The 22,919-nt window shown below is 34.2% G+C and overlaps 3 protein-coding genes across 3 annotated transcripts; all 3 read left to right on the forward strand.

The window, feature by feature from the left end:
• The first annotated feature begins 1,730 nt into the window (after window positions 1-1,730).
• On the forward strand, window positions 1,731-2,669 carry LOC107517930 (olfactory receptor 4L1-like). The gene has a single exon (XM_016159123.2). The coding sequence runs from the start codon at window positions 1,731-1,733 to the stop codon at window positions 2,667-2,669; it is 939 nt and encodes a 312-aa protein (XP_016014609.2).
• A 9,706-nt stretch (window positions 2,670-12,375) lies between these two features.
• Window positions 12,376-13,305, forward strand: LOC107510428 (olfactory receptor 4N5-like). The gene is given in 3 exon segments (XM_036218109.1): window positions 12,376-12,573; window positions 12,575-13,217; window positions 13,220-13,305. Coding segments are annotated over 3 exon segments (927 nt in total).
• Window positions 13,306-21,176: 7,871 nt separating this feature from the next.
• Window positions 21,177-22,091, forward strand: LOC107517945 (olfactory receptor 4K3-like). Its single transcript, XM_016159144.2, has one exon. It carries the CDS (start codon window positions 21,180-21,182, stop codon window positions 22,089-22,091), a length of 912 nt encoding a protein of 303 aa, XP_016014630.2. The 5' UTR covers window positions 21,177-21,179.
• Window positions 22,092-22,919: the final 828 nt, after the last annotated feature.

The following is a 22,919-nucleotide window of genomic DNA, read 5'->3' on the forward strand; positions in this document are numbered from 1 at the left end:
TTATGCATCTTCATATCTTAATTCAGTCCCTTTTCTAAACAGGCCACTCTTATTCACTGCTCTTAATTCTTTCATCCTATAAATTCTCACACATTCTCTAACCTTGTCGATTATTGTTTGATAATTATTCTCTCTAGAGTGTAAACCTTTTATTTTATTATTTTATTATTATTTTTTAATCCCTGCTCCCATGCATCTCTGATCGACAGATGTTGCCATCTCCCCTTAAGAACTGGATCTCTGAAGGTGGGGCGTCTCCTCACATATGCTTGTGGCACAAACCCTGCGCTGAGAGCACCTGGGTCCTGGCACACCTAGGGTATAGAATGTGGCTCCACTGGGGCTCAAATCCAGGACCTTCTATGTGTAAAGCACACATGCTAACCACTACTCTATAAAACCACCCCTAGAATGTAAACTTTTTAGAGGCACAGAAATATATATAATCTATAGGAACAACAGTGAAGTTAATTAAAATATAGAAAGATTCCAACATACTTGTTAAAACATATCCTAAGGAATTTACATGGAACATATGAATCCAATCAATACTTAATAACTCGACCATAAATACACATTCCTTTTATTTTTTGAGCCGATTTGGTATATTGGTATGAACCCAGATTCTCGGGTGAGATTGACTGAGCTTGATACCAGCTTTGATCCTTGTTAGCTGTGTAACCATGAGCAAGTCATTAAATACTTCTATGCAATAGTTTCCATTTTTGTAAAATGAGGATAACAATAATAATACTTCCAATTGTTATGAGCATTAAATGCATTAATGTATGTAAAACAATCAGAACAGAGCTTAGCACATAATAAATCACTTAATTGTTATTGATTATTTCTGATCACTCTAGGTCCTATGAACAATGTCAAAAAGGCTGAATAAAGACGATTTAGAATGATAGAGTACAACCAAAGCAAAATCTATATGTCAGGGTTGAATCATTTCACTATTTATTTCTAAACCACCACATACGTACATTTGCACACAACACACACACACCTCAATGTGAACAACTGTAATACAAGCACTTGAGAAAACAAGCTTAAAAAGATCTGAGGCTAAGCCCATGTTTTCTGAAATTCTCAGTATACACAAAAGAAACTAAAAAGCAAAATTATTTTTAATGAATTTGAAGACCCTCTTCCATGCGTAAGTTAGTACCTAATTTTATGTGTGTGTACAATTGTTTGTTTATTCATTTATTTTTGACCCATAGAATGACAACTGTAAAATACCTCTGAGATATTGGACAATACTATTCCTTTATCTTTCCAATTCTACAATTCTTACACATTGTGGTAACAATCTCAAGGATGGACAGGTACAGAAAATAATAATAATAAATTAAAGGAAAATAAATACTAATTTAACTACTTATCTAATTTGTCTAATGAGAAAATTAGTGACAAAGTCAAGATCAATTGATAAAAGAATATCACCTGGTAGAATAAAACACTAGAAAATGAAACTTCCACTCCTTCAAATGTCCTTTAATTACTTCATAACTCTAAGAAAACTGTTTCAAAGTGATGTGACCCATAAAATAATCTCACATTATAAACAGTGATGTGCTGATATATTTTAGATGATATGCTCTCATATCACCAACTATTATTCATCAAATGGAAATAGAAAAACATTGGTGCTAACTGTGACTTCATTTTTTTTTTATTCTCTTTGCATAAAAGAAGTTCTGGGACTTTGCTGAGTTGAGTAAATGGATCTTAAAAATGGATCTGTAGTGACTGAGTTTATTTTACTAGGATTCTCAGAACAATGGAAACTTCAGATTTTCTTCTTTGTGACATTCTCCTTGGTCTACAGTGCTACTGTGTTGGGAAACACTCTCATTATGGTCACAGTAATATTTAGCTCCACCCTTCATTCTCCCATGTACTTCCTCCTTGGAAACCTCTCTTTTTTTGACTTGTGCCTCTCCACTGTCACCACACCCAAGATGATCACCAACTTGCTCACCGAACACAAGGCCATCTCCATATGGGGCTGCATGGCCCAGATGTTCTTTGTGCACTTCTTTGGGGGTGCCGAGATGACTCTTTTGATAGCCATGGCCTTTGACAGATATGTAGCCATATGTAAACCCCTGCACTATGGGACAATCATGAGCCACAGGCTGCTGAATGGGTTTGTGATACTTTCATGGATAATTGGTTTTATACACACCATGAGCCAGATGGTATTAACTGTGAACTTGCCTTTCTGTGGCCCCAATGTCATAGACAGTATATTTTGTGACCTTCCTCTTGTGATTAAGCTTGCTTGTATTGAAACATATACCCTGGAATTATTTGTCATTCCCGACAGTGGGCTGCTCTCACTTATCTGTTTCATCCTCCTGCTTATCTCCTACACTGTCATCCTGGTCACTGTACGGCAAAGATCATCCGGAGGGCTCTCCAAGGCTCTGTCCACATTGTCTGCACACATCGTTGTAGTCACTCTGTCCTTTGGACCTTGTATATTTATCTACGCCTGGCCATTCAGTAGCTTTTCAGGGAATAAAATCCTTTCTGTATTTTACACTGCTATCACACCCTTGCTGAATCCTATTATTTACACCCTAAGAAATCAGAAAATGCAAGAAGCTATGAGAAAATTACGGTTCCTACATGTTAGCTCCACACAAAACTTCTAGATTTTAGCACTATGTAATTAACACGACTTTCAAATACTATGCTAAAAGAATTTAAACACATTATATATTATGCTTCACTCTTAGGTTAACATCATAATCAGTGCCGAAAAATTTAATAATAAAATCTTTTTAATTCACAGTTCTAATATAAGACATAATGATAATTAGTGGCCTACAGCAAAACGAACACGTGAAATCATTGCATGCTTTTGCATAGACATTGAATATATACTTACTGGTGAAGAAATAAATATGAAAAAATATGTGGTAAATACTATGAGAGGTGATTTTAATAGATATCGGTTGTTAATGACATTCATAAACTTATACTTTCATGAAATGAGGTACTAATACAAGTCATGATTGAAATAATGTTAACAACAATGGGATAATTATGATTGTTATCACTTGAACCAATGAGGCAAAGAATAAGAATAAATGATTAAATCTGACAGTATAGTGCATATAAGACACCAGAATGAATATACGATACCACAGAGGAAAAAGCAATGAAAGGACAATTTCAATACAATTACAAAGAGCAGCCTAGAAACCAAACACTCCCAGATATGTTATAAGTATGCACAGTTGACTTTCAAACCTTCATAAATAAAAGTAGAAGCATACTTTTTGGTTTTAAGTAATATACCATGTAACTTTTTTTCCAAGTGCTTTATGTAAAACTACAGTTCAATTTGCTTCTTTTAGGCTTTTAATTTTTACTTACATATAGGGATTAGATATATAATTATATACAATTTAACAATTACAAGCTAGATATGATTCGCTCGTGAGTTTTGAGGAGGAGAGCCATGCATACTGAATTGGGAATCTCATATTCATTGTTGGTTAATCTTAAATATTCTCTCTCGATTCAAGACAAAATGTTTCTCGCATGCTGTAGGCAATAGCTTTGTAATCGATCCTAAGCCACCACATAACTTTTTCCCTCCATTCAATGCATTCTCTATGAGCACCCAAGTGATGTCATTAAACTACAATTTTCAATGTTTCTTCCTTGACTAAAATTATTTCATGGTATGAAGACTTAGGTGCGTACCCTTAACTGGACTTTCAAACACTACATAATATGACCTTCCCTGGAATGTTGCTCTAATCTACACTTTTTCATAATGTTAGAGTCGCATTGACTTTCTTTCAAGTTCTCCAAACCATCAGCATCTTCTTAACTTAGAACTGCTTCCAGGCTGTTTCCTTCACTAGGAGTGATCTTCTATCACCTCGTCACCCTGCCAACTCCCTCTTAGAGGATAGGACCCAGGTAAAATATTACATTTTAGAACACCTTTCCTATATGTACTTGGCCAAATTTCATTATTTAACTCATTTGTAACATGCTGCAATTTCCATCTTTTGCACAAAGTTTGGTAGTAGTTACTTGTGTAATTATAGTTAACATCAGCTTTGTAATTAAGCTCTAAGGTCATATATCTTTAGTAACTAGCACAGATATTGATACACATACTCATACATACCTATTGAATGAATTTAAAAAGATGAAATAATTATATTCTAGCAGAATATCACTCAACTCTACAACTAAGAAATACATGAACCTCTATTGTGAGATGCCTGTTAAAAAGATAAGAGTACACAAAGACGCAGGGTGCTCATACATTTAAGAGAATTAACATGAAGAATTTGAGGCAAACAGAAGAAAACATTTGCTAAAAGAAATTATATTTGACTCTATTTCTATGCGGTAAACAAAAGTCATCATTTACATTATATCACACCTTTTATTAAAAGAATCATAACCATTTATAAGGTAACATATATCAAGTGGTGGATGAAATTGTACTCCTATTGACAAAATGTTTTATGTACAGCACACACAAGATCCTGAACCCCTCTGGTTACAAAACATCTTAAAGTGTTAGGATTGTTTAAAAGAACTTTTAATCAATTCAATATGTTAAAAGAGAGTAAAAAATCATGCCAGAGGCCCACTGTGAAGTTTGAACTTTATTCCAGAAACATAAACCAGCACCAAACCATTGTCCACTCCAAATGCATCTATCAAATATCATCGCCTATAGATCCTACACATTTGGGGGAGCTCTGTGGACTGGTCTTTGAGCCTGAACAGGGAAGGAGACAAATGGGAGGCCATGCTGAGAGATACAATTATGGTTAAAGAAGATGTAGTACATACATACAATAGATTATTACTCAACCATAAGCAGAGATGAAATACTGTCATTTTTGACAACTTGAATGGATCTCCAGATTATCATGCTAAGCAAAGTAAGCCAGACAGAAAAAGTTGAGAATCATATGATTTCAGTCATATGTGGGATATAAAAACTGAAAGCAACAAACAAACAAGACAAATAAAACCTCAAAGGCACAGACAACAGTTTCGTGGTTATCCAAGGGAAAGAGAGACAGGAAGTAGATAAAGATAAATGGGGTCAAATAGATGGTGATGGAAGATTTGACTTTGGGTGGTGAACATGCAATGCGGTATATGGATGATGTATCATTAAATTGTATGCTTGAAACCTATATAAATTTATTAACCAATGTCACCCCGAATAAATTTAATTTAAAAAAGAAGAGAAAATTAAAAATAAAGCCTGCCTAGAAGAAGCAGACAAAAATGTATATCTATCTCAAGTTGATTCTTGGAGATTCTTGATCCTTGATTCCCTAACAAGATTTTGCCATGTCATCTCATTCTTTGTCTGTTCCATCACATCAGGGTCAGAATTTCCTTTTAAGTTGCTACTTAAGAGTGTTGACTGAGGCATTTGGCAAAAGTAGACACAAATATTCATTAAAAAAAACATGCTCCCTGAAAACAGACTATCCTAGATTCTCAAGAAAGCTTTTAGAAACAAAAGCTTACACATAAAAGAAAATCACAAGGTAAACAAACTATAACCCCAGCATAAATGAAAGTCAGGAGAAAGCAAAAAGATAGTGCACAGAATGGAAGAAAATATTTAGAAATCATGTTTCTGGTAAGGGACTTGTGTCCAGAATATATGAGTAAGTCAAAATTCTAAAATAATGAGGAACAAGTAGAACCCTCATATTTTGATGGTGGAATGAAAATTGGTACAACTATTTTGGAGAGAATTTTGGCAGTTTCTCAAAATATTAACCATAGAGTTACCAGGTGACCTACCCATTTCACTCCAAATATGTACACTCACAAAAAAATGAAAATGTATATCCAAGTAAAAAAGTTGTACACATACAGTTATAGAAACTTTAATCATGACAGTCAAAAAAAAATTAAAACAGCCCAAATGTTCACCAACTGATGAATGAATAAACAAGATGTGGTATATCCATATAATAGAATATTATTTGGCAATAAAAAGGAATCAAGTACTGACATATGCTACAATATGCATAAATCTTAAAACCATTAGGCTATGTGAAAGAAATGAGTGACAAAAGAGCACATATGCATGAGTCATTTTGTATTAAATATGTTCACACTAGGAAAATCCTAAGGGGCAGAGAGTCAGTTAATGACTGTCTAGGTCTGGGCCAAGGGGAACAAGGTGTGGGTGTGGGGGGGGGGGGGGGGGGGGGGGGAGAGAAGCCAGTCTTTTGTGACTGGCTTCTCTTCTCTAGCCTAGTGTTTTCAAGATTAACCACATTACAGCATGCTTTGATGCTTGGTGCTAAGAGTGACATCAGCAACATGACAGATCAGGAATTCCTCCTTCCCCTCACAAACTCGTCAATTCTGCAATAATTCATAGACAAATTACATTTGTGAAAAATCAGAAACTAATTGAAAGGCTCCTGCGCCCTAGGAGAATGCAAAATCAGAATCACAGAAGCAGGTAAGGCTTCAGGACACATTCACACAGGAAACCTGCCCCTCACACATGGACACCAACACAAGTTAGCAATAAACAAACTCTGCGATTTGTAGGAATGTTTCTCCCCCTTATCTCTGTAATAACTGACTCATTCACCTGCAGCAGTGTTGCTTTTCCCAGATCAGCACCAGTAAAAGTTTTAGCACTCAGGCATCTGTATTATGCCAAGGCCTCTCTGTCTCCCCTCTGCTACTTGCAATGGGGTCCCATTTGCCCAGCAGGTGGTGAGCAAAACAGACACAAATCCCTGTTTATCACCTGTTTTCTCAGACCTCTTCCAGTACCAATTATGTTAATTTAGGTCACCTGAGAAGTAGACACCAAAATGGGACTAGACTACATTCATACGGTAGATTACTACTCAGTAACAAATTTTTTAAAATCTTAACCTAGTACATGAAACAACATAGATGCATTTTTAAAACATTGTTGTGTTAGGCAGAAGACATCAAAACCAAAGAGTGAAATTTTATTTAAATGAAATTTTAGAATAGACAAAACTAATGTCTAGTGATAAAAATGAAAGTAATCATTAGTTCTGATGCCGAATATTTATTGCAAGGGGCCCAAGGGATATTTTCGATATGAGAGAAATATTTTTTTTTAATTTGGTAAGTGCACACAAGCACACATAAAGAAAAATAATTTCAATCTATACATTTAAGATTTGTTCATCTTAACATCTATAAATTATTTCTCATATAATAAACACAATTGAAAACAGATAGGTAAAAAATTAACAAATATAACAAAGTGGTTTGAAATAGTATTTGGGAGGGTTTCCTTTCAACAGTACTGTCCACAAAAGAAAACTTTCTGGCATATTGTAGAAATGATGTTAATTATTTTCCAGCAATATCTTGCTTTGTTTCTTTACTAGCAACTCATTTTTTTCTCTCCCCTGGCAGTTTCTAGCCAGCTATATGTTTTCATAGCCAATGTCTAATTACATTCTCCAAGGTAAAAGTAGACCTCAGGGAAAGGAATTCTAGGTCGGCTGGACCTAATAGATGTCTTGTTATTTTTTTGTGCGTTTTATATTTTATCATTTGCATTTTTGAGTCTTACATTTGTGTCTACTTGTCCCTCATATGTTAAAATTTAGCTAGCAATGTACTATAATTAATAATATTTTTCAACTAGCTTTCTTTTTAGCAGAGTAAATCTAATTCACTAGTAAACTATTTATTACCTAATTCTTCCCTTTTCTCTGGCATTAAGACCTCAGTAAATAACCATGTTTCCTAAATTAAAATGTAGTTTAAAACATTTCACTCGTAATCTATTTTTTTATATATACTCTCAGTTTAAACAGAACATAGTCACCAAAGAAATGTCATATCATATGACTAGATAGAGCTTAGTCTTCTTATTTGACAGGTAATGCATCAAGCGTTTGAGGGAAATAGATTCCTGTCACAATTTTACATACATAAAGATGAATGACTAACAAGAAGAATCCCAGAGGTTCTATTTATCTAAAAATATCTAATTATTCATTGAGAACTTAGTTTTCATCTCTCAGTCCAATGTGGAATAATGGTGGATAAAGCTCTTTCTTTTATATTGAATTCTCTCCCATGTTGAATTGATGTACTTACTTCCTCAACACTGTAACTTTTATTTGAAGAACTTGAAGACTGGTTTTGAGTTGATTTCTGAATATTGAATTGCTTCTCTTTACCTGGAAAGATTAAAGCAATTGACTTCTCCATGGGATCAAACATTCATCTAATAAAAAAAGAGAAAAGAAAGAATGATTTTACATATATATATATGTATTATATATGTGTGCATATATATATATATATAAAATAAAATGATGGATTCTGCTTTCATCATGTTATTCTACTTTTGTCTTAATATCATATCTCCAAATGTAAGCAAACTAGACTTCTACTTATTTGTCACTCCAAATTTCATACAACTAGGATTAAGTCACTAGGGAAGAGACTGATATGATCCTCAAATGCCGGTGTATTATGACTACAAAGAAATAATTTTTTAAAATTTTACTGCCAGGATTAAATAAGAATAAACATAATCGCAGAGTAATGAAGTATTAATTTCAAAATAACATGGATATATGAACTAAAATATAAGAAAGAAAAGAAGACTTCTGGAATTTTAGAAAGCAATCAGCCAGCCTGAATCGTGGAAGACATGACTGAAGTAGCAGTGTTGGTAATTTATTATCAGTTAATAAGTGGCCACATTCTGAGCTAAGAAATTCTTCAAGCATTAACATGGAAAATTCTTCAAGATACACTGAAAGTGAAAAGTGAGATGCGAGATATTGTGTATGACATCATTAAACAAAAAACTTCCATAGCTGAAAGCTTTTTTGAAAGAAAGGGTTTATTGGCCATAAAGGACTAAATCCTGGGGCATAAACTCTGAACTACCAGCAGCACCATTAGGAGAAGGTTGTCCACCATCCCGGAGTTGAGGAGCGCTTTTCATATATTGTGTTTTGGGGAAGAAAGATGTAAGTAACGTTATTTTAAGAGAATTTGCATTTGCTACAAATAAGGGGGGCAGTTCTGTGATAAGAGCAACATTTGTAAGGAAGAAATACTTTCTACTTGTGATTGGTTACAGGCAGCAGTTCTGAAAGTTCATGCACCCACGCGGCATGATGCAGTGCCCTCTAGTGGTCTGCAACTAGAGGCCTGGATGTTGATTAAAGTCTCACCCATTCAGGAACTGAGCAGTCTTTTGTCAGCTGGCCACAGTCTACTAACAGGCCAACTGCTTTGTTTCTTTCTCTCATTCTTCAGCCACCGTAATTATATTTAAAACATCTCAGAATTTTTTCTTGTCAGTTTCCTACAAATATATGTTTGAAAGGGGGAAAAAAGAAAGGACATAAATATTTACTTATATAGTCACAGTTTTGAAATCTACCCAAGAAATTAATAGTTTCCTGTCTTATAGCATGGATTATGGTGGGGGGACTGTGATGGGAAGATTTCTCAACGAGTAAATCCTTTACTTTTAAAAAGAATGTTTAATTATGCAAACATATTTCCTATGCAAAAATTAATTGTGTGTTTAAAACGACATGGGTTTTTTCCTATCACTCATCTCATCTTGTGTGAGCTATTACCATGCTATCAAATTACAGTACTATTCATAGCTACTCCATGTAAAATCTTGAGTTATTCCTGATTTCTCTTCTCAGACATCATGTCTATCAATGACTCCAAACATCTCTACTATCAAAATACAAGTCAAGTTCTTTATTCCTTCTACTACCACCTCATTCTCCCACCCTCCCCCAGGCTAGGTTCTCAACACCTCTTGCGCATAGTATGGTAAAATCGCCAAACTGTTCTCCTTGCTTTCACACTTGCTACACAGTAGCCAGAATAACCTTCAGATTATGGAAGTTCCCATTATAATTACACACTTAGAATAATGATGAAATGCCATGTCCTGAGCAACATCTGTCTGCCTCTTTGACATTGCTTATGCTTTCCCTTCATTTGCCCACCACTCACTCTCCACCATGGTCTCTGCTCTGTTGCTCAATACACCAACTCATTCCTCCTCCATGGTCTTTTACCTTGCTCCTTCTGCTGCCCCCCAAAATGCCCTTCCCTCATGTCTCCCCATGGCTACATCTGTTTAGTTATTCAGAATCCAGCTTAAATATTACCTCCCCAGAAAGCACTTTTCTAATTCTCAGTCTAAACGAACACCCTACTTGTCTCCATTCGTTCTTCATCATGTCTCTGTCAATAGTCTTTCATTCCCTTTCTCTTTTTTTTTCTGCCTATTTTCTTTGGTCTTTGACGGACTCCTTCCACTAGAATGTCAAATACCTGAGACCAAGAACCTTGGGTATCATAGTCAGTGCCAAATCGCTCATCCACCTATACAATTAGACCTTCTAAATAATAGACACTCAAAAATTTTTCTGAAATAAAGAAATACGTTTCCAATTTTTCAGACCGGGAACCATCTGAGAAAGTTTGTAACATAATCCCAAGAAACAACTATCATGGGTGAAGCCAGGAGTATAATCTTGTCTGTCAAGTTCCATTCTTATAGAATTTTCACCATCACTGGATGCCTTCTTTAGAAAAGTAGCACAAGTCAATCTGAGATACACTCATTAAAACACACATGCCTTTCTCTATAATATATAATATTACCTACGATGAAATAAATTTTCTCATGGCATAATGTTTTTGAGGTTCTTCTGTATTGTAGCATGTATTAGTACTTCATTCCTTCTTATTGCTAAATTGGATTACATTGTATCCACAGCACTTTTGAAAAACAAGTATTACGTGTAATTGAAAATCAAGGGAAATATTGTTATATGTTACATTATAGTGTTTTGTAATTAGCTTTTTTCAGTTTTTATATCATTCATTCCAACAGTCAAACATGCACAGATATCACAACGTATATGTGTATTTATTTACAAAATGTTTCCACAATTATAGTAATATAAAAATTAGGAAAAAATCATAAATATAAAAAACTTTTAAGGTATAATTTATAATAATATGTAGAGAAGGTCCACTATTTTTATGCACACTAATGAATTATTTTGTGCATCCCTGGACTGAACACATTCCCTTTGGAAACTACTATATAGCCTAAGCCTTAATTCTGGATGTCTCCAACATGAATAGAATTCTTAGTTAGATCAGATTATTGCCTGAAAAAAAGAGAAGTATTTACACAAACAATATTATGATTATTTATTTAAGTTCATAAATAAAATACCAACTGATGGGGCACTAATTAACAATTTATTATTATGTATGAAGAATATACGCTTTTTTTCCCCCCAAACACTTGCTAATGGGAACAAAAAACTCTGCAAATTTAAGAATCTTAACTGCAATTTCTTTGTTTTTCTCATTTGTTTATTTAGTATATTTCTATATGTTCTACATGGCCACTTCGAGTTCTGGTATGCTTTGATTTTATTAATCGAGATAGTCAAATATTTTACATATTCTCATAAATTTTATATTAGATTAAAACATTTCTGGGAAGAATATCATTTAGCTATCATTATGAGATCTGAAGAAGAAGTAGGATATGAATATATGGTAAGCAAATAAGACCAGAATGGTAGTAATTAATATTTTGAATGCAGGATTGGGACACAATGAGGGATGTAACTGGGCAATAATCTAAGTTACGTGAAGTGTAGGTCTCTTGCTTAAGATCCTAATGACCAGTGTGGAGTAAAGGTGTATGAGGGGGCCAAAGCAGAACAACATGGTGGGAACTAAGAAGGTACAAATTCAGAAAACAAGGCATATAGCTACCAGCCAGGAGCTAGGCATTCTACGTGAGATGAAGTAAAGAACCACCTGCAAAAGCACTTTGCTCTGTGAGAATGAAGAGAAGGAACCAAAATCCAGCAACTAATCTAAGCTTTAGAGAAAGTGCACCACCACCAACACCTTCAACAACAACAAAAATCAAATGAAACAAAAACTGACAATTTTGACAATGGCTAAGTTTTGTTTTAATCCAGAAATTTCTAATAAACCTCACGCAAAGTAGCCCAGAGTCCTACGGGAGCAGAATTATATAGAAGCACCTAAATGAGAATAACAGTACAGCAATAAGAACAGTGTCTTAGGAGAATTGGGAAAATGAAGAGCAGAAAAGTTAACTCAAAACAAGAGAGTTATGAGGTATAAGTTGTTTTCAGCTAGACAATATTAGGTGTCACAAATGTTTTTATCTGGAGAAGAATTATGCAATAGATGAAAGTCTTAAATCTCTTTTACTTTGATGTCTGCATATAGTCTACAAAATAGTATAACATAATATTTTTGCTTGTTATTCTGCAGAGGAGAGTGATGGAGAGAAAGAACAGCACAGTGGTGACAGAATTCAGCCTCCTTGGTCTAACCAAGTCTCAAGATGCTCAGCTTTTGGTCTTTGTGCTAGTCTCAATATTCTACCTCATCATGCTCCCTGGAAATTTCCTCATCATCCTCACCATCAGATCAGACCCTGGTCTCACAGCCACCCTCTACTTCTTTCTGGGCAACCTGGCCTGCCTTCCTGGATGCATCCTGCTCCTTCATTGTGGCTCCCAGGATGCTGGTGGACTTCCTCTCTGAGAAGAAGGTAATCTCCTACAGGGGCCGCATCACTCAGCTCTTTTTCTTGCACTTCCTTGGAGTAGGAGTGATGTTCCTGCATGTTGTGATGGCCTTTGACTGCTACATCGCCATATGTCGTTCTTTACACTATTCAACTGTCATGAACCCTAGAGCCTGCTATGTCTTACTGTTGACTCTGTGGCCTGGGAGCTTTGCTCATTCCATTGTACAAGTGGCCCTTATTCTCTGCTTGCTCTTCTGTAGCCCAAACCAGCTGGATAACTTCTTCTGTGACGTGCCACAGGTCATCAAACAGGCCTGCACAGACACTTTTGTGGTGGAGCTCCTGATGGTTTCTAACAGTGGACTTCTCACCCTCCTGTGCTTCTTGGGGCTTCTGGCCTTCTATGCAGTCATCCTGTGCTGTATAAAGGGGCGATACTCTGAAGGCAAGAACAAGGCTCTCTCCACATGCACCACACACATTATCATTGTGTTTCTAATGTTTGGACCTGCCATCTTCATCTACACTCGCCCCTTCAGAGCCTTCCCAGCTGACAAAGTGGTTTCTCTTTTTCACACAGTGATCTTTCCTTATTGAATTCTGAGATTTATACACTTCTCAACCAGGAAGTGAAAACATCAATGAGGAAGTTATTGAATGAGCACATGGTTTGTTGAATTAAATAAAAGAATGAGAATAGCAAGAAAAAAGAAAGTCCAGTTGAAATTAATTTATTTATTCATTAACGTACTGAATCAGTCAGTCATTTAGCAAATACTATATTTATTAAATCCTTGTAATTTTTAGGGAGCATCCTATGTATATAAGTGAGACAGGTAAGATTTCAGATCTCCTGGGGTTACATTCAAATGGAGAAAGACAGGCTAAATTATTAAACTGAAAAAGAAAACATTGTAATATCTGGAAAATATTAATCTGATACAAAACAAAAATAATGTTATCGTAGGGTTTGACTGAGAGATATAGTTACTTTATTTTTTATTGTTAGACAAGGTCTTATTGGGTGGTATTTAGTTGATAACAAGACTTTAATAATCCACCAAGCAATTACCTGATGACAGAAAATTCTAGGCAGAGAGGATGACTGATACGAAGACACAAAGATCTATGAGCTTGGTACATCTGAAGACCATAAAGAGGAATAGAGTATCTGTAGCATAGTTGAGTGTGAGAGTGACAAGAATTTAATTGGACAGGTCGTTCCAGGTAAATCTTGTATTTTAAGTGATGGTAAGAAGTTTAATTTATTTAAATTTCAAAGGGAGGTCACCAAAGGCATTAAGCAAGAATAACTATCTAATGTTTTCTAGTAGATTTAAGACACGATCCTCAAGATTCTGAATAAAGGATTTGTGTAGTAATATGTCATTTAGTAGAAAGTATCATGCTGTTAAATACTTTTTATGGATTCTGAAAGACCTTGTTATTCTTTCCTAATCTGGTGGAAGGAGGAAAAGAAAGTTGTTCTTTTCCATGGGAAACTGTCGTGAAACTATTCAACTTTGTATTTTAAAGTTTTGAAGACTTTTGTGCTTATTCATACTTGTCATTTTTTAATCATAGAAATTTAGTGTATTCAAAAATCTTTTTACCCTAAATGCAATGATGTTAAGTATTTATGTGTCTGACATTATTTGGTTATAAATATCTAAATTATTATGGGTATTTTTTTAATGAGGGTAGTATAAGACATTATGTGTTTATAAAATCATGGAAAGGTCTATAAGAGTATCCTTTGGTGTGGCAACCAGTAATAAATTCCAAAACATTATCAAAAAATTGGTGTATATAGAGAGTTACTGTCCTCAAGCAATGATGAAGCTCAGGAATAGAGAAGTCATTTTTTGACTGCTGGTTCAAGGATTACAGCACTTGAAACATGGCCTATCATCAGGAAAATACTCCAGAGCCACTCTAGTACTACTAGATATCCCCACACAAAAGGGAAGACTTATGTTCTGTTGTCTCTATGCTCACTTCCATCATCTTTAAATTTAAATTTTATGTAAGTAAATCAGAAGTCCTGAGAATACATCAGGACATCACAGTTAAGTTTTAATACTGGAGGTCTATGGATGAACCAGAGATAGACTGAATCTTATGAAGGCTCAGCTTAAAACCAACAAAACACCTGTTTGGATTGAGGCAGGGTTTCTCAACCTTGGTGTTATTGACATCTGTGGCCATACAATTTTCGTTGTGTCAGAGGGGTGGGGAAGGGAGAGTTCTTGTGTACTACAGATTGTTTTGCAGAATTCCTGAATTCTACTAAGTTTTAGTCTAATCTCCTCCGTTGTAACAACTAAAAGTACCCCGTGTTTTGCCTAATGCCCTATAAAGGGCAAATTAGCCCCAGCTGAGACCCATTAGATTAATTACATTGATCTAATAGTGAGATTGATGAGACTTCTTTTGGGGAAGCCTATATAATTTAAAATTTTGAATAAAAATGTCCATAACTTAATAGAAAATTACTAGAAATGCCTAAAGATAGAAATATTTTATCAAAAAATAAGGAAAAAACATAACTAAAATATAAGCAGAGACTATCCAGACTATGAAAACAAATAAAAATAACATTATAATTATAATAAAAGAAAAGTGTAGTAAACAGGTTATGAAAAGTAAAGGATTTGAACAGAGAATTGGAATCTATAAAAAATTAAATCATAATTTATTAGATGAGTATAAAATCAAATGAAACGCTGGAGAAGACTAAAGAGTGAACTGGAGTTTAACTCAATAGATAATACTCAAATTAAAATGCAAATAGGAAAGAATGGAAAATATAGAAAGGGACATTAGAGATAGGTGAGGTACAATAAAAATGTTTAACAGATTTGTGATTGAAGTCCAAGTAGCATAGGGAAAAGGGAGAATGGGAGAAATGCAATATTTGAAAAGATAGTTCCCAAGAAGGTTTACAAACTAATAAAAGACACTGGTCCATATATATAAAAACTCTGTGTACCACAAGCAGAATAAAGACTGATAAAAGACCCAAACACATCTATGTAAGAAAGATAAAAATAAGAGATAAAGAGAAAATCTTAGAAGCATCTTGGGTGAGGAACCATGTGTTGATTTGAAAGGAACAACCACAGGACTGATAACATTTTTTAAACAGAAACGTGGAAGCCAGAGGAAAATGGAGTGACATATTTAATGTGCTGAAAGAAAATAATACCAATCTAAAAGTCTACATGAGATTAAAACATAGTCTTTAAATGAAGGTAAAATAAATACATTTCAGAAACACAAAAATAAGCGAATCTGTTGCCTAAGAAGTTGCACTAAACAAATATTAATAGGTCTTCAGGTAAGAGAAAATAATCCTGGAGGGGAACACTAATTTGAAAGAAGGAATAAAAAACAAGCACAAGTAGATTGTTAAATAAGTTGATAGATATAAATAAGTATATATTGAATATTGACTGTACAAAAAAATAGTATGATGTGTTATGGAGTATATATATATATATATATATATATATATATATATATACGCACACATATGTACAAGATAATAGTTGTAAAAAATAAAATATTTTCATTTAATAGGATTATTATTGATATGGCTGAGTTAAAATTTACTTTCTTGTGATATATTAATATTTACTTATATATTTTTTTCACTCTTCCTGCTTTCTTTCGGTTTAATTGCAAAGCCAAGGAAATGGTTTCTCTCCTAAAGCCTCCAGAAAGAAACGTAACTCTGCTGACACTATGAATTTAGCCCAGTGATATCTGGATCAGGCTTCTGACTTACAGAATTATAAGATGATAAATATTTGCCAATTTAAGTCACTAAGAATGTGGTAATTTTTTACAGCGGCAATAGTAAATTAATTCACCAGTTTAGTAAAATAATAACATATTAGCATAGTTTTTCTTTTTCTATTCCTTTAACTTTTAATCTATATAAGTTTCTATTTTTAATCGTGGTTTCTTTATTTCCCTAAAAGCCACTAACCACTGAATAAAAGATATTTAATCAGAAATTGATTTTAAGTAAGTTGGCATTTAAAGTACCTTTCTATATCCTATATATTCAAAAGTAAACAAGACTCCTTCAAATATATATGCAGATATGTGCACATGTAATGATGTAATTACATTGAAAGGAAACTGAAACAGTAACCACCAAAATGTAGACAAATTATTTTTTTCTGGTAAAAAAAAGTAATAGGAGAGGGCAAATACCCTGTAAAGTGTTGGAATTGATTAAAACTGTATTTACAGAATACTTCATAAGTATTACAAATAAAAGGTAGGTTTCCATTATTGTTTTGTTACTTAGAAAAGTATTAATAATGCTGCTTTTTACTAGATCTTAAATCTAGAACATTGCTCAAGTAATCACAGAAATTTTTGAGACTTTAAAATATTTTTCTACTCTCCATTAAAACCCTAAAAAACAAGCAGTTCAAGGCGAGATGCTCCGTCATAGGCACAGTCGGAGAACATCAGTGACTAGCTCATCTCCCTCTGCCAGTCATCCCCTACTTAGGTACACAAGTCACCCTGGCTTCTGCTGGGACTAGAAATGACAACTTAGTTCTGAAGTAGTTTTTCTTTTTCAAAAAGTTAACTGAAGAATTGTCTTAAAACTGTGCTTAATTTCCATCATCGCCACTTACGTAATTGTACTCACCAGATCTGTCTTTGACAAAAAGCACACTTTCAGGTGATACTCTCAATTCAGAGAAACTCAGAAATTAAGAGGTCCCAAATGAACATAATATGGCTTGGTTAAAAGTTTCCTACCCCAGAGGCTACTCTCTGTGATGAATATATGCCTCACACTCTCCCATGAACACTGGAAACCAACGAAAATGGTGTGGTTTGCTACAATACGATTTTATTTCAGATTCTAGTTAGAAGATGGATAATGCTGTATTCTTGAAGAAAAAAAAAAAAAAAAAAGGTCAAATCTGATGTCTCTCCGGTAAGAAGATCCAATCTATACTCTGTAAATTTCTTAACTTCTCCCTTAATTTCTTTCCTATATCAAATTTAAGACATAGTTTTAGTACCATGTTATTCTACTACTAATTGGGATGGTTTGGAATTGCTGCATAGATTCCAAAAATACCCAGAATTTATTCCCCAGCTACATCTTGGGACTTCTGGGTTTTCTACAGCATCAAAAGATATGCTTTCTATATATTCTCACAGCACTCTAAATGTCCTGGCTGAGGAAGTATTTATGATCTCACAGTGCTACAATCACCAGGGTCTACAGTTTTCCTAGATTAAGAGACTGTTCCAGGCACAGATATATGACTATAATTAGCAGAAACTTGCAAACTTGGAGAAAAGTGATTCTTCATAATTTAGTTTGGAAAGAAACCTAATAGAATATATGGACGGAAATCTCTTAAAAGCTATTACAGTCAACAGTTACAATGAAAATGGAATTAAGCTCTTGGAACTGAACAGTATGAGACGCAGAATGGTACCACAGAAGGACTGGAGTTAGAAAACACTGGTTGTGCATCCCAGCCACATTGTTTCTCAGCTCCGAGTCTTCAAACAGGTTACACTGAAATGAGGTTACTACCTCAGAATAATAAGACGTATTTCATGGGCTATTATGAAAATTAAGTTAGACAGTGTGAGTGCTAGTTTCTAGCACAGGGGATGTATTCAGAGAGACGGACACAGGAATACGCAGAGAAGAGAGACTTAATTTCCACATGACGCAGAGATTACAGCTCAAAAAGGAAAAATGTAAATTGTCTTATTTTCTTTTTTTCCTTTTTTATTTTCTTAAGTTTTGATTATCTTTAGTGAGTTATGCTTTAAGTTATTTGATTTTACACTTATATTCTTGAATCTGGAGATTCAGCTCTCCCACTTAAGACATGCTTAAAATGAATTATAATGGCATTATTAATATGAATATTAATATAATTACATTAGCAGTAAATTTTGCTTTTGTAATTTGACTAAAATGATATTAGCAACTTTTAAAGCAGTGGTAGGTGAGAAAGTACATACAGGCTTTTACTTCTTTGGTATAACCTATGGCATCTAAAATCTATTTCTTCTTCATTTAAAACATCCAGAAGTGATAAAGTAAATATGTGTTAAGTGAGAAAATAGTCAACAAATTCTTGTCAACCATAGTAGGAAAAACAAAAAAGCCTCTTCTATATCTGATCACTCCAATGAATTTAAACAACAACATCAGCAACAACTTCAATTATAGGCAAATGAGGATAAGGCCAGACTAAATTAGAGAAAAACCTGAACCAACTAGCACCAAGAGCAATAACAGAATTATTATAGATACAGAGAATATACTTCATACAGCTATTGGGCATTCATATTTCTTCTTATGTCAATAAACTTTTCATAGAACACTAATTCTTAGAAAGAGTTTTATTATTTTTTCTTGATGCATAGTAATCCTCTTTCTTCTCAGTCAAACTAAACTCATCTCTAAACCAACATTCTTTCTAGAACCTATCTCGAATAAGTCCTCTGTTAACTGTGTTATTTTGGGCATTTAGCTTGTGCTGACTTGGTTTTTCAAGCAGTAAAATAAGTATGATTGTTGTCATGCTTATGAAACAGTGATGAAAAGTACATGCCCAAGTTGTATAGAAAATGAAAAGAAAAACTATGTAGCTCTTCTCAGCTTTGATAAAGTACCATGAAGTTCTGTCATCAAGAATTATTAATGGCACTTAGAGATAATTGATGCATTGTAGCAAAGCCCTTAAGGTCCAGTAATTGTGCAAAGAAGAGAGAGGAAGAGGTGGAGAAAAAAGAAAGTGAGAAAAACTGTAATGAGAAAGAAAAAAAGTAAAAGAGACAGACAGACAGAGAAAGAGAGAGAGATGGGCAATATAGATTTACTTTCCACCTTAATAAGATTGTTAGATTTTATAAGTAATTAATTTAAATTTTAAAAATAGCTAGTTTAAAAACAAATTTAAGTTTCTATGACTCATTGATAACAAATCCAATCTGTTTGTGTATGATATTTACTCCACTAGCACAATAGAAAGTCATCTGCCAAAGAGTGTTTGAGAGAATATATATTTCAAAAACATGGCTTCTCAGGTTAAGACATATGAAACTGAATGGAAGTAACTTTCTATACACATGTTAGAAATGGGGGGATTTACCTAACTCTGAAAATGTCTAGCCATAGGCTCAGGGCCCAGGAACTTTCTCACAAATAAAAAAATCTTTTCCGCAAGTAATTTGATGGATAGTTTCTCTCCTAGAGTTAATCACAGACTTTGGATCATTTTAGTCCATGCAGAAATTCCCAGATTTTATTTTCTCTGAAGTCATCTTGTTTTGAATCAGATGCTTAACACCAGGTTGTGTATTCTGTGGTCTTAGATCATGTCTGCCGCGGGTTTCAAATATACTTTAGCGTTCGATAGTCAAGACACAACCTCAGGATTCACTGCGGCTAAGGTATACTTCAGGCATTGAGTAATTTCTTACAGTTTACAAAAGCTCGAGTTTCATGAACAGAAAAAAAATTTCTTCCCACGCTCATGATTTATCCTTTAAGTCTGAAACATTTATTCTTTCACTGATCATTAATCATTGTCTCCTTAATTAGTTTATCTGCTCTTGTAGTGTAGGGAGTTAACTATTTTTGTTGGTGAAAAAGATTTATCATTTTGGCAAGCTAGTATTAATATTTCTTTTTTAAACTGATTCATTTATTTATTCATTAATGAAAAATTCATTAACTCTTAATAATGTGCTAAATATTATTTCAGTTTTTCAAATTTATATAACCTATTTTTCTACCATACAATCCCTTAATAAAATGTCATATTAAAAAAAGTTACATTATTTCAAGTTGACAGCATTTAATTGATCCATAAGCCTTGATTCATAACATACTATCACCATTTCCCCAAGCCCATTTTATATTTGTTTGTTTACTAATAAAACTGTAGTTATGAAATCATAACTTGATACAGATCTAAATATTGATAATAACATCCAATTGCTTATGTGCTCATCTTTATGCTGACCATCGGCCTTCCCATACTTAAGGTTATGTCTTACATCTTATATATTTTTGTGTAGATAGCTGTAACATTTTATACAAGATCCAGAAAACTATACAGTTAATTTTTTACTGCTTTTAACCTTATAAAAATTATGTTGAGTGAATCCATATAAGATTTTTTTTTCCTTTCATTGTTATATTTTACTAAGATACATTTATGTCATTTTATATAGTTGTACTTTATTTGCCATGGTTTTGAATAATATTCCATTGTTCTGCTTATGGACATTATTATACATTTCTCTTTATATACATATGCAAGAATTTAGGTTGTGTAAATGGGAATGAATTGTTGCATCATAGAATGTGTGACTGTTGAACTTTACAAGATGAGGCTAAATTATATCCAAAGTGATTATATCGGTATACACATTTATCAGCAATGTGTAAGAAATCCTCTAGACTCACATACTGTTTATTTCAGAAAATCTAATTTCATGTTTTGTTTTCAGATGAATTTACAGTAAACTGGACAAAATGGAAGAAGTTAACCAGTCTGTGGTGTCTGAATTTATTATTCTTGGGCTTTGTGATTCATGGGAGCTTCAGGCCTTCCTCCTAGTGATTTTTTCTCTGCTTTATTTGATCACTATTTTAGGCAACATCTCCATTGTGCTCCTAATTATCTCAGACCTTCATCTCCACTCCCCTATGTACTTCCTGTTAGCCAATCTTTCCTTCATTGATTTCTGCCTTTCCTCAGTCACTACCCCTAAAATGATTACAGACTTTCTCAAGGAAAAAAAGACCATCTCCTTTGGAGGCTGCATGTGTCAGGTTTTCTTTGGACATTTCTTCGGAGGAGGTGAAATGGTGCTACTTGTGTCAATGGCCTATGACCGTTATGTGGCCATCTGCAAGCCACTCCATTACGCCAGCATCATGAACAGACGAACATGCATCGGGTTAGTAATGACATCGTGGATCATTGGCTTTGTGCATTCGATAAGCCAACTTTCTATGATTATAAATCTGCCCTTCTGTGGACCCAGGGAATTGGATAGCTTTTTCTGTGACATTCCATTGGTGATAAAGCTAGCTTGCATGGATACCTATATTCTAGAAATGCTGATAAATGCTGACAGTGGAGTACTGGCAACCATCTGCTTCATTCTGTTGCTGATCTCCTACTCTCATATTCTGTTTACTGTCTGCCTTCACTCAAAGGATGGGACATCCAAGGCTCTCTCCACTTGTACTGCTCACATCACAGTGGTGGTGCTATTCTTTGGGCCTTGCATCTTCATCTATCTGTGGCCACTTAGTATCACCTGGGTGGACAAGTTTCTGGCTGTATTTTATGCAGTCATCACTCCTCTCCTAAATCCAGCCATTTATACTCTAAGAAATAAAGAGATTAAAAATGCTTTTAAGAGACTACAGTGTTAGCATATGGATTTCTGTGGGTATTTTGGAGTCTTAGATGATCAGACTGTCCACTGTAATGTCCCTAAATTAGCCACTCCTGCCCTGTTATGTGGGACTGGGAATCATTCCCCAGTTCACACATAGAAATCATGTATATCTCCAGATGTAAATTTTGTGTCAATTCTATTATATTCCACAATCATGTATTGATCATTGAATGCAAGTGATTTGAGAAATTTGGCCAGGTTTTATAACCACAATTTTGATTGGGCTCAAGGATGACTTAAAATTAATCACAATGTTAAAGTTACTTATTCCTATTGGTGCTGCTTTTTCAACACCCACCACCAAATCTTGAAATTTCTATTATGCTAAACATATTAGAGCAAAGCATTTCACATAGACTCTCTAAATTTCTGTCAATACGTCAGTGCAGTGTGTATCGCTTTCTTTATTTTTACAAATGAATAATTTTCTCAATTATTTAATATTCTAGCCACCTATCTCTCTGAAGAGAAAGTATAATTAAGCATTTCCGATCTTACTCAGAAATATAATTGAATCATAATCATAATCTGGGTAGTGTGTCATTCTTTCAACTTCATGTTCTAGCCATTTGTGAAAGAGCATGATGGTCTTTTGAAGACATACATTAAATACAAAGATGGATGAACTAACAACCTTTGGGCATCTTGCTGCTTCTCTTTCTATTTATAAATAGGTTAGGCAATTATTATCTATACCAATAAAGTCAAGGGAAAATGTCATGAAAGTTAGGTCAAAAAGTCTAATTTTGGAATAAGCTGTCCGTTTAACTCACTGCAATGTTCAGGTGCCTGCAAGCAAGGA

Source organism: Rousettus aegyptiacus, unplaced genomic scaffold, assembly GCF_014176215.1.
Source record: "Rousettus aegyptiacus isolate mRouAeg1 unplaced genomic scaffold, mRouAeg1.p scaffold_m13_p_3, whole genome shotgun sequence".
NCBI lineage: Eukaryota > Metazoa > Chordata > Mammalia > Chiroptera > Pteropodidae > Rousettus > Rousettus aegyptiacus.

Excerpts from the sequence above, each read along its gene's own strand:
- LOC107517930 (XM_016159123.2), top strand. The coding sequence starts at position 1,731 with ATGGATCTTAAAAATGGATCTGTAGTGACTGAGTTTATTTTACTAGGA.
- LOC107517945 (XM_016159144.2), top strand. The coding sequence starts at position 21,180 with ATGGAAGAAGTTAACCAGTCTGTGGTGTCTGAATTTATTATTCTTGGG.